We start from the raw sequence: 13,115 nt of genomic DNA, 5'->3' as shown, positions 1-13,115 counted from the left end.
TTCGCGCACTTTTCTGGTGAGTGACAGCGCGGATGCCACAGCACTGCGAGCATGGAGCCCGCTGTGACCATCGCTGCAGTTATGGCCGTTGTCAACACCTCGCACCTTATCATCCACCTTTTCCAGAGGCAGATGTTGAGAAATCGGGCAAGGAGGCTACGGCAGCGTGGTGAGGACATGAAGTCTGAGAGTGGCACAGACCTCTCACAAAGCACGGGACCCCGCACCATGAACATCATGGTGGCAATGGGTCATGTTGATGCTGTGGAATGGCGATTCTGGGCCCGGGAAACAAGCACAGACTGGTGGGACCGCACAGTGCTGCAGGTCTGGGATGAATCACAGTGGCTGTGAAACTTTCGTATGCGGAAGGGAACTTTCCTGGAACTTTGTGAGTTGCTGTCCCCTGCCCTGAAGTGCAAGGACACCCAGATGCGAGCAGCCCTGACTGTCCAGAAGCGAGTGGCCATAGCCCTCTGGAAGCTTGCAACGCCAGACAGCTACCAGTCAGTCATGAATCACTTTGGCGTCAGCAAATCTACCGTGGGGATTGTTGTGATGCAAGTAGCCAACGCAATCGTTGAGTTACTGCTCTCAAAGGTGTAGTGACCCTTGGAAACGTCCAGGTCATCATAGATGGCTTCACTGCGATGGGATTCCCAAACTGCGGTGGGGCTATAGACGGAACTCACATCCCTATCCTGGGACCGGACCACCAGGCCAGCCAGTACATTAACCGAAAGGGCTACTTTTCAATGGTGCTGCAAGCACTGGTGGACCATAGGGGACGTTTTACAAACATCAACGTAGGATGGCCGGGCAAGGTTCATGACGCTCGTGTTTTCAGGAACTCTGGTCTGTTTAGATGGCTGCAGGCAGGTATTTACTTCCCGGACCAGAAAATAACTGTTGGGGATGTGGAGATGCCTCTAGTGATCCTCGGGGACCCAGCTTACCCGCTAATGCCCTGGCTCATGAAGCCCTGTACAGGCGTCCTGGACACTGAAAAAGAACTCTTCAACTACCGTCTGAGCAAGTGCAGAATGGTGGTGGAGTGTGCTTTTGGACGTCTCAAGGGGAGATGGAGAAGCTTACTGACTCGCTCTGATCTCAGTGAAACCAATATCCCCATTGTTATTGCAGCTTGCTGTTTGCTCCACAATCTCTGTGAGAGCAAGGGGGAGACCTTTATGGCGGGGTGGGAGGTTGAGGCGAATAGCCTGGCTGCTGATTATGCCCAGCCAGACAGCCAGGCGATTAGAAGAGCCCAGCGGGACGCGCTGTGCATCCGGGAGGCTTTGAAAGCTAGGTTCCACAGTGAGCAGGGTAACCTGTGACTATTAAGTTTGTTTAAAGAGAAGCTGAACCTGCCCCCGTTTCTTTACCCACTTACTGTTGACTATCCTCTCCAGCTACATACCCCATTCACCTGTCCCCCCCCACTTCCAAAACACGTTTAAAAATAAAAGAAATGGAACTTTGTTAATGAACACCATTTTCTTTATTATGGATTTCGCGGTAAAGTGTTGAAACTGGGACGCAGACTGTGGTGGGGAGCGGGTGTAGTGATGGAAAGAACGCTTCTAAACTCGAGGAATGACAGGCTCCTGCTCCTAGAGTGGTCCGCAGTGGTGGACTGGTTGTTTCAACGGAGCCTGCCACCCCTCCTTTTCAGGCCTCTGTGTGTGGGGGCTATTTGACTTTGTGGCGGGGGAGGACGGTTACAGATCCCCTGCTGCGTGGCTCTGTGATCCAGGATAAGGACCGCTGCATAAGATCTCTATCCGCCCTCCCCTGCCACAAAGTCACATGGCCCCCCCACACAGAACATGAAAACCACCTCCCAGACTAACCAGGGTGCCTAGTGACTGCAATGTGTGTGTGACCTTCTGCTGAACCTGTCCCCGTGTCTGTACCCTGGTAAAGGTGACTGTCCTCTCCAATTTCCAACCCCCTTCTCCCCCTTCAAACACACTCTCCCCTAAAAGAACATGATGGAAACAGTAATTAACAGAAACGTATCTTTTATTAGCAACTACACAGTTAGGGGATGAAACTGGGATGGGGGCTTGGGTGAGGCGGGAAGGAAAGGACTTATCAAATTTTTCGGAATGAGAGCCTTCTGGTACTTGAGCAGTCTGCAGGGCTGGAGTGACAGTTTTCACGGCCCCTGCCACCCCTCCTTCTTGGGACTTTGAGTGAGGGGGGTATGGGAGTTTGTGGCGGGGGAGGGCGGTTAGAGATAGACTGCAGCGGGGCTCTGTCCTCCTGCCTCCGGTCCTGCAGAACATCCACAAGGCGCCGGAGCGTGTCCGTTTGCTCCCTCATTAGTCCAAGCAGCGTTTGAGTCGCCTGCTGGTCTTCCTGCCGCCACCTCTCCTCCCGTTCGCTGTGTGCTCGCTGGTATTGCGACATGTTCTCCCTCCACTGGGTCTGCTGGGCCGCATCGGCTCAGGAGCAGCCCATAAATTCTGAGAACATGTCGTCCCGTGTCCTTTTCTTTCTCTGCCTAATCTGCGCCAGCCTCTGCGAGGGGGATGCCAGGGTAGGCCGGGAGACATTCGCAGCTGTGGGATGGGAAAAAGGGAGTGAATTCTTCACAAAGATAATTTTTTTGTGAACAATGAACATAGTCTTTCTCTGTGAACAAGACCATGCACAGCACCTATCACATGCGCACTCAGGACAAGGTCGAATTTTCAGCCTTTGCATTCAGTGCCTGGGATCTTGCAGTGGAGATCAGACAGGCGGGGCAGGACAGCGGAATTCGGGTAGCAGGCTGACATTGTAAGCCGTAGACTTTTGGCTGCTTAAAACTTAAATTATAGCAGTGCCCTCCTTTCACGTTCAAAGCAATGCTCCTATCGTTGGCCAGTTCCTGCTGCCGGCAATCCGGCAAGCATGAACTCTGCCCCTGTCCCACCCCCTCGTGGCTGTCTCCGGGAAAGATCCCTGTATGCTGCCCCTCTCCCGCCTCCACCGCGTGGTGGTAAACCGCCAGTGACAGTTCTGTAAAGGAACAGGCAAGCAGTCCCAATAGTAACATTCCCCTAATTCTAAGCAGGTCACCATGAGTGACATCACTCTGCTGAGAATTTCTGAGACTGAGAAAAAATGCATGCTGCCCGAAAGCCAGCAAAAACCAGGGCCGTATGCTGCCATGCTCTGCAAGGCAATGATCCCAGAGTACTTGATGATAGCCTGGCGAGGAAAAGTTTCCTACCACGGAGGACACAATAAGGCCGCTCTCCCCAGGAACCTCATGCAAAGGCTTTCCAATTACCTCCAGGAGAGCTTCGTGGAGATGTCCCATGAGGATTTCAGCTCTATCCCCGGACATATAGACCTTCTTTTCCAGTAGCTGCACTGGCAAGGACTAAAAAGTAGAGTGCCTAGGGCAAACTAATCATGATAAACCGGACATTGTTAGATTCTTTTGCAGTAGTTGCACTGCCAAGGACTAAAACGTTAAGCACCTAGGGCAAACAAATCATGAAAAACCCATTGTTAATATTCCTGTTCTGTTCAAAATAAATGTTTACATGTTTAAAACACTTACCAGCTGATCCTTTCCCTGATTCAGGGTCCGGGTTAACGCCTGGGGACGGTTGGTAGGGGATCTCTGTGGGGGTGATGAAGAGATCCTGGCTGTCTGGGAAATCAGCGTTGTAAGCGCTGTCGACTGCCTCGTCCTCCTCCTCACCTTCCTCATCTTCCCCGTCCGTTAACATCTCCGAGGAAGTAGCTGTCGACAATATCCCATCCTCAGAGTCCACGGTCAGTGGGGGGTAATGGTGGCGGCCGCACCTAGAATGGAATGCAGTGCCTCGTAGAAACGGCATGTCTGGGGCTGGGATCCGGAGCGTCCGTTGGACTCTTTGGTCTTCTGGTATGCTTGTCTCAGCTCCTTGATTTTCACGCGGCACTGTGTTGCATCCCGGCTGTACCCTCTTTCTGTCATGGCTTTTGAGATCTTCTTGTAGATCTTTGCATTCGTCTTTTCGATCGCAGCTCTGAAAGCACGGACTCATCGCCCCACACAGCGATCAGATCCAAGACTTCCCAATCAGTCCATGCTGGGGCCCTCTTTCTTTTCTGAGATTGCATGGTCACCTCTGCTGGCAGGGCCGGCTCCAGGCACCAGGCAACCAAGCACATGCTTGGGGCGGCACCTGGTAAGGGGCAGCCAATCTTGGGGTGGCTAGGGGCAGCGCGGCATTCCGCGGGGGGGGGGCAGCACGGGGCGCAGCGCTGGGGGGGGGGCCCTCCGGCGGCGCGGCGCTTGGCGGGCTCCGGCGGCTTGGCGCTCGGGGAGGGCGGCGGGGGGCGGCGCAGGGCGCGGCGCTCAGGGCGGGGGTTCCGGCGGGGCGGCACTCGGTGGGGGGAAGCGGGGGACTCGGCGGGGCGGCGCTTTTTTTTGCTGCTTGGGGCAGCAAAAAAGTTAGAGCCGGCCTTGTCTGCTGGAGAACTCTGCATCGTTGTTGGTGCTGCTGAGCTCGCCACGATGTCCAAACAGGAAATGAGATTCAAACTGCCCAGACAGGAAAAGAAATTCAAATTTTCCTGGGGCTTTTCCTGTGTGGCTGGTCAGAGCATCCGAGCTCGGACTGCTGTCCAGAGTGTCAACAGAGTGGTGCACTGTGAGATAGCTCCCAGAACTATTAGCGTCGATTTTAGTGCTACTCCCCTCGTTGGGGAGGAGTACAGAAATCGAATTTAAGAGACCTCTCTGTCGTACTAAATAGCTTCGTTGTGTGGACGGCTGCAGGGTGAATTCAATTTAACGCTGCTAAATTCGACATAACCTCCTAGTGTAGACCAGGCCTTAGTGACTCAAAGAATCTCTCTCTCTCTCTCTCTCTCTCAAACAACCTCAGCTGCATCCACTTAAATTCCTTTGTCTTTTAAATCAAATCCTATGCACGGCTTTCACGCATGTTGTCTTGCATAAGCAGATAGGCATGCAGCTCATATATATGCCAATGCTTCATTTCCTCTGTTCATTTTTTTCCTGTTTACATCCAGCAGTTGTGTATACTTATGTACTGTACAGTAGTGCCACTCAAAAAAAAAAAAAAAAACAACCATCATTTACTAACAAATACCACAGAATTATTAGTTATTTCCTAATTTAAGAATAGAAGGATAATGTGGTATGTCGAATACAATTATATGTTAACTGTTGGCAAATGCTGACTGTATGTTCATTTGCTCCAAATAAAGACATTGTTAAACTTTTCTATTATTATCATTACATTCTCTATATTTATTTACTAAAATATTTTATGTATTTTCATATTTTCATAGTTCACCTTGAGGGCTGCTTCCATATTTTTTTCTTTGTGCAGTGATTATTCTTTTCAGATATCTTTCGAGTTCAGAACACTAGCATCACAAATGGTCAAGTAGTCCCACCTTCTGTTTGTGTCATTGTTTCTGTTCAACAATGTATACTTCTCTATGTTGCCAGCATTAGAGTTTAAAAAAAATCCTTTGAAGTGATATGCCAATGTTCCTTGTATGGCATTTCTGTCTAGCACAGTTAATATTTATTTGAATTATTGTGCATTTAAGCAAGAATTTCAGTTCTGATTCCCTCATGTTCAACTTTTTAAAAAATACCTAAATATTTGTCTAACTTCCTTTGTGTATTCTCTTGTGAAGGTGAAACTGACCGTGATAAATGCTTACTTTCATCAATAATTAAAAGCTGTTATGTTATAGGACAAAGGTATAGTGCTCTCTGAAGCACACTATACCCATAGGAAACTAACTTGCTGTATGGCGTAGGTCAAAGTTAAAATGTTAAGTAATCCTTTGTATAGGTCCTTGACCATGAAAATTGTGAGTGTCCAAAAAAAAAAAAAAGTCATAAGAACACAGTTCAAGAAATCCATCATTTCACGTTCAGTGCTATACTCTCATATTGATGCTTTATATATAGCCTACGTATGTTTGTGTATGTGTACTAAATATAAAATACTGCCTTTTCCCAACATTGTACAGTGTGCCATGTATTAACTACTGTCATCCATCTTAGAGGTGGTTATATTTATATTTTACTTTTATGGACTTTTTATTGTGTATTGCCAACAGTGTTTTACAAGCTATGGTAACACGTACAATGAAGATAATATCCTTGCCAAACATCTTGTAATCTAAATAGACAACGAACAAATGAAGGGTGAGGGATGGGATATAACAATAAGTAGGATAACTGAGTTGTGTAGTACCTGTTTTGTTAGCTTCTTGATTTTTGTTTGTATTTTTGGTTCAGATTTTAGTCATCACAACTAAAAATGCTATTCTACCAGAAGGGTTAGGGTTTTTCAGTGTTTTTGGCAGCCAGGCATCCCACCATTTTCTCATTTGCATCTCTCTTCCCCTTTGGTCTGAAATGCCATAGAGAGACTGTTCTCTGATCTGATCTCTTCCATCCCTCATTTGTCAGTATTTTCCACTTCGGAATTTTTTTTCTCTTAACACTACAACCCATATTTCTTAATGCTGTCTTATGTCTCCTCACCCTTTCACATTTTTCAAACAACTAGCACATTCTTCTCTTTCCTAAGTCCCAATTGAACTCCACTTGAAGTCAGTGAGAATCTTTTCATGGACCTCCATGGGAGGTGGATCAAACCAACAGTTAGCAGAATCTTTGCATATGAATGACGTCACAAGTTATGTATCAATTCTGTAAGTTTACAGAGTGTTATAGGTGTTGTGCTGACAATTTATCAAAGTGGATATGCTGTTTGATATGAATAAATCTCTTTAAGGCTCCTTTCCTAATAAATGTTCTTGGTCTAATTAGCCAACAGAACACCTTCAGCCTAGTGAGAATAATAATAATATGTTGCTCTTAGATGGCATTTTTCATACAAAGTGTTTGTTTGTGAAGTTTGTAAAGTGCTAACTAAAACTTGCAACATCCTGAGGTGGGTAAGTATTTTTATCACTATTTTACAGATAGTATAATTGAGGCACCGAACAGTTCAGCAACTTGCCCATGTTTCACAGTGAGTTATCACAAAAGCTTCTGGACATAAATCTCCCCTGCTCTGACCACTAAACACACTCCCTTATTGCTGAATGCCTTTCTGCCACAAAGAGGAATTCTAGCAAAGGGGTTATACAAAAACCCCACAAACCACTCTGCATCCAGGAATTCATTATGTACGTTATTCAAAAGAAACTATATTTGCCATTATTTCGAAGATAAATAGATAGGTTATTTCAGTCTGCAGTAGTCCTCTGCACTTGCCTTGTACTTATAATAGAAAATGCATTAAAATCTTGGTGCAAAACTTGCTAAAGTGTGTAAAGAGTTTCTTTAGAGCCACCACTGTAATTCCACGTCAGGTTTTACTATCCAGGAATTTAGTGATTAATAAATCCTTTGACTCTTAAACCCATTCTTGCTGCCTTGCATGCCATGACATTAAGCAGCCTTATCTCACTCAATTGTGTTAACCTTTTGCTTTGTAGCTACCACTGAATCAGTTCAGGAAAGCATTAAACCTACCATGTCTGCTGCCTCAGAGAAATCAGAGGCATCTCCAGGTAAAACCATCTTTTTCTCCATGTTAATTTTAACCCTTAAGCTTACTGCTCCCTGAACTCCTTTTATTACAACAGTGGCCTGAGTCTCTGCTGCATGCAATAAAAAACATCAAATAGCCTGTTTTATTTTATTCTAATTGTGGACAAACCTGAAATGTCTTATTTTATTATGTACATGGTTCCGCTAACTTGACTGCCAGATTCAGATATCATATGAAAAGGCAAAACAGCTGACCCCTTTTAAAAAAAAACAACAACAACAACAAAAAAACACCCCCATGAATTCTGAGTGTGTTTTGTCCTTTTTTTATGATTACTTTTGAACCATGTGACAGGCTAACCTTTGAAGTATGACAGAAAAGTACAGTGGTTCTTTTTTTTTTTTTTAATTGTCTTTCTATCCCTTGTCAATGACTTTTTGTCACAAGCTTTCAGAAAGCTAACTTGCTTGATTTGTTTCTCTGTAAGAACCCCTGGCCCATCTTGCACTTGTGTCAGTTGCAACACTTCTGCTGACTTTGGTGGAAGTTGAGTTGGGTCCTAAAGAAGCAGCATGTGTTGCAATATCTGGTTTTCTGGCATTGGTTTCCATTCCACAGCAGAAAACATCCAAAGATTTAGTTTTTATAATGGCCATATAACTGTTTGGGCCTCAGGGGTGAAATAATGCCAGGTGCCCAGAGGGAATGAAAAGAAAAGGTAATCATCAAGTGATCCATCCCCCAGCTTCTGGCAAACAGATGCTAGGGACACCATCCCTGTCCATCCTGGCTAATAGTCATTGATGGACCTATCCTCCGTGAACTTATCTAGTTGTTTTTTGAATTCTGTCATAGACTTGGCCTTCACAACATCCTCTCTCAAGGAGTTCCACAGGTTGACTGCATTGTGTGAAGAAATACTTCCTTTTGTTTGTTTTAAACCTGCTGCCTAATAATTTCATTTGGTGACCCCTAGTTCTTGTGTTATGAGAAGGAGTAAATAACACTTCCTTATTTACTTTCTCCACATCAGTCATGATTTTATAGACCTCTATCATATCCCCCCTTAGTCTCTTTTCCAAGCTGAAAAATCCTAGTCATATTAATCTCTCCTCATTCGGAAGTCATTCCAGACCTCTAATCATTTTTGTTGCCCATTTCTGAACCTTTTCCAATTCCAATATACCTTTTTTGAGATGTGGCGACGACATCTGCATGCAGTATTCAAGATGTGGGCATACCATGGTTTTATATAGAGGCAATATGATATTATCTGTCTTATTATCTATCCCTGTCTTAATGATTCCCAACATTCTGTTCGCTTTTTTGACTGCCACTGCACATTGTTTTCAGAGAACTATCCACAATGACTCCAAGATCTTTCTTGAGTGGTATCAGCCATTTTAGACCCCATCATATAGCATGCTACCTTCATGAAATGAGATGTTACAGCTGTTAAACCAGTCTGGACAGTTCTGGCTTGAAGCATGCTTAGCGTGTTGTGGACAAAGTGTAAAGTGAATGTGTACTGAAAGAAAAAAATAACTCTTTTTTTCTCATAGCTCACAGTAAAAATGAACTGGAATCCGCAGAATCTAGCATAGCACCTACGACTGAATTACCATTGAACACACTGGGTAAGTACTATGTTTATGCTACTTTTGTTGTAGCGTGAGGGCTACCAAAGGCTGCCTTAATGAAATCTCTCTTTTTCATGGATGTGGTATTTAAAAAAAAAAAAAAAAAAAAAGTTTTTGCAATAGGCTGCATAATATTATGTATAATAGGCCTAATAAATATAACTTGAAAATCTAGCAATTTACTTTAATACTTTGTAGTGCCTTTAAAAAACAAACAAACCCCAACTTAAATGTTCAAATTGCCTTGAATAATTCATGATTCAATAAAAAGATAATGTAATATCTCCAAATTATGAAATGCAAATTGCTGCTCTTGTGGCAATCTCTTTTACCTGTTGTTCTCATTAGTCTCTTAGAATATTGCTGCATACATTTATTTATTTCAAGTGAAAATAAAACAATATAAAGACATTTCCTGAAAATCTACACATGTGGTGTAGTATAATGCGGTCCCTGAAGAGAATTAATGCTCTTTTCAGCACCAACATGGTTGCCATTTTACTGAGGGCACAGCCCTGCTCCGATTGAAATCTGTAGGAGTAAGATTGAACCCTCATTTTCTGAAGCTGAGACTGTCACTTTCCAGCACCTTGTGCTGGTGGTGATTGGCATCTACAGGCCCTTCAAAAGAGAGAGAGAAAAAATTCAGTATTTCACTAATCAGAAGCCAGAACTGCCAGAAATAAACACTTTTTTATTTTTTAGAATGTATGATATATATTAGTGATCAATATGATGAATTCTGATTGGCTGAATTGTTGTTTTAACTTTTGTAAGTGCTGTAAATAAAGATCAAATCTCCAGCTGTCTCATTGCTGACAGTGAGACAAATTCTAGTTCTTTACCACTGGCCACAAAACAGAAGCACATTACAATGCAAAATAGAGCATTATTGTGAGTCTGTGTTCTGGCTGAAAACAGTTCTGTACAATGACTACTCCAGATTTAAAAAAAAAAAGTAGGTGGACCACTGCAACGTGCCTTAGTTCTATCTGTGGCAGCTAATAAGGGCATTTTGAAACTAGCTCTCGGTGCTCTACTGTGGGTACCAGCTGTTCAATGAAGTCCTCCAGTTGCTGCTGCTTCGGTGGCCCTTGTGGCATCTGAGCAGCTGCTCTGTATGAAACCTTCATTTTCTTTTAAATGTACAGTGGCACAGAATGCTAGGAACTCTTTTAATTTATCAAAAAGAAGTTTGAGAGGTGACTCAATTACTGTATATAAGTACCTTTATGGCGAGAAAATACTGGAAATTAAAGCGCTCTTTAATCTAGCAAAGAAAGTATTAACAAAAAACAATGGTTAGAAGCTGAAGCCAGACAAATTAAAATTAGAAATAAGGCACACATTGATTATTTCATAGAATCATAGAAATGTATGGCTGAAAAAGACCTTGAAAGGTTATCAAGTCTAGCTCCCTGCACTGAGGCAGGGCCAAGTAAACCTAGAACCCCTTTGACAACTATTTGTCCAGCCTGTTCTTAAAACAGGGATTCCACAACCTCCTTTGGAAACCTATTCCAGAGTTTAACTACCTTTGTAGTTAGAAAGTTTTTCCTACTATTTAACCTAAATCTCCCTTGATGCAGATTAAGCCCATTACTTCTTGTCCTACCTCCAGTAGACATGGAGAACAACTGATCAGTCATCTTTATAACAGCTCTGTACATATTTGATGACTGAACATGCTCAGTTTTTTTAACCTTTCCTTATAGGTTAGGTTTTCTAAACCTTTTATCATTTTTGTTGCTCTCCTCTAAAAGCTCTCCAATTTGTCCACATCTTTCCTGAAGTGTGGCACCCAGAACTGGACACAATACTCTAGCTGAGGCCTCACCAGTGTTGAGTAGAGCACTCCTATTACCTCCCATGTCTTACATACAACACTCCTGTTAATACACTGCTGAATGTTAATACACTCCTGTTAATACACTGGCCTTTTTTGCAACTGCATTACATTGTTAATTCATACTCAGGTTGTCATCCACTGTAAGCTACCACTAGCCAGTTATTCCCCATCTTGGTTTTTCCTCCTTAAATGAAATATTTTGCACTTCTCTTTATTGAATTTCATCTTGTTGATTTCAGACCAATTATCCAATTTGTCAAGGTCATTTTGAATTCTAATCCTGTGCTTGTGACCCCTCCCAGCTTGTTGTCATCCGCACATTTCATAAGCATACTCTCTACTCCATTATCCAAGTCATTAATGAAAATATTGATTAGTACCAGACCTTCCTAGTTTGACAAAAAACTATTGATAACTACTTGTTGAATATAGTCTTTCAACAGTTGTGCACGCACCTTATAAAAAGTGCACCTAGAGTGCATTTCCCTACTTTGTTTATGAGAACGTGATGTGGGACTGTGCCAAAAGCCTTATTAGATCAAGATCTATCGCATTGACTTCTTCCCCCACTATCCACTAGTCCAGTAACCCTGTCATAGAAGGAAATTAGGTTGGTTTGGCATGATTTGTTCTTGACAAATCCATGATGGCTATTCTTTATCATCTAGGGGCTAACATTGTTTAATAATTCGTTCTAGTATCTTTTCCGATATCGAAGATTGGCTGACTGGTCTACAATTCCCCATGTCCTCTTTGTTCCCCTTTTTAAAGATAGGTACTATGTTTGCTTTACTCCAGTCCCCTAGGACCTCACCCATCCTCCATGAGTTCTCAAAGATAACTTCCAATGATTCCAAGATTGCTTCAGCTAGCTTCATAAGTACCGTAGGATGAATTTCATTAGGCCTTGCAGACTTGAATACTCTAACTTATGTCAATATTCTTTAACCTGTTCTTTTCCTATTTTGGCTTGCATTCCTTCTCCCTTATTGTTAATATTAATTGTGTTGAGCATCTGGTCATCCTCATACCCTTTTAAGTGAAAATAAGTATTAAACTCCTCTGCATTCTTGACATCATCAATTATTAGCTCTCCTTCCCCACTAAGCAGAGGATCTACACTTTCCTTGTTCTTTCTTTTGCTCCTAATGTACTTAAAGAACTTCTTCTTATTGCCTTTTATGTCCCCTTTATGTTAGATGTAACTCATTATGTGCCTTAGCCTTTCTGATTTTGTGCCAAGGTATTTCCAGTAGAGATAAGGAAGAGTTGTTACTATTGCACAAGGTACTGGTGAGACTTCATCTGGAATACTATGTGAGGTTCTGGTCTCTCATGTTTAAGAAAGAGGAACTGGAACAAACTGGAACAAGTGCAGATAAAGGCTACTAGGATGATCAGAGGAATGGAGAACCTGCATTACAAGAGAAGACTTAAGGAGCTTGGCTTGTTTAGCTTAACAAAACGAAGGCTGAGGGGAGATGTGATTGTTCTCTATAAATATAACCGAGGGATAAATACCAGGAAGGGGGAGGAGTTATTTAAGTTAAGTGCCAATATTGGCCCAAGAACAAATGGATGGAAATTGGCCATTAAGAAGTTTAGTCTTGAAATTAAATGAAGGTTTCTAATCATCAGAGGAGTGAAGTTCAGGAACAGCCTTCCAAGGGGAGAAGTGTGGCAAAAAAACCTAACTTGTTTCAAGACTGAACTTGATAAATGTATGGAGGGGCTGAATGTGATGAGGTTGCCTACAATACAATGGCATATATCCTTTCTGTGACTGCTATTAGTAAATATCTCCAGTGATGGGACACTAGATTTGGAGATCACTGAGTTTCTACAGAGAATTATTTTCCTGGTGTGTGGCTGCTGGTCTCACCCACATACTCAGAGTCTAACTGGTCACCATATTTGAGGTTGGGAAGAAGTTTTCCCCAGGTCAGTTTGGCAGAAACCGTTGGGGAAGGGGTTTGCCTTCCTCTGCAGCAGGGGGCCCGGCTCACTTGCTGGTTTGAACTATAGACAGTGCTGGATTTTCTGTAACTTTAAATCAAATCTTTAAATCAAGATTTGAGGACT

The 13,115-nt window shown here is 43.2% G+C and overlaps 1 protein-coding gene across 25 annotated transcripts in view; it reads left to right on the top strand.

The window, feature by feature from the left end:
- Positions 1–13,115, top strand: part of ABI3BP (ABI family member 3 binding protein) — a 295,082-nt gene that overhangs the window by 140,595 nt on the left and 141,372 nt on the right. For all 25 annotated transcript variants that reach the window (XM_054044959.1, XM_054045001.1, XM_054045113.1 and 22 more), the window contains exons 11-12: positions 7,489–7,563; positions 9,107–9,181. In XM_054044959.1, coding sequence (XP_053900934.1) covers positions 7,489–7,563; positions 9,107–9,181 — 150 coding nt within the window. The remainder of the gene's footprint in view (positions 1–7,488; positions 7,564–9,106; positions 9,182–13,115) is intronic.

Source organism: Malaclemys terrapin, chromosome 1 (assembly GCF_027887155.1).
Source record: "Malaclemys terrapin pileata isolate rMalTer1 chromosome 1, rMalTer1.hap1, whole genome shotgun sequence".
Classification (NCBI taxonomy): domain Eukaryota; kingdom Metazoa; phylum Chordata; order Testudines; family Emydidae; genus Malaclemys; species Malaclemys terrapin.
This window is presented reverse-complemented; position numbering and strand designations above follow the sequence as displayed.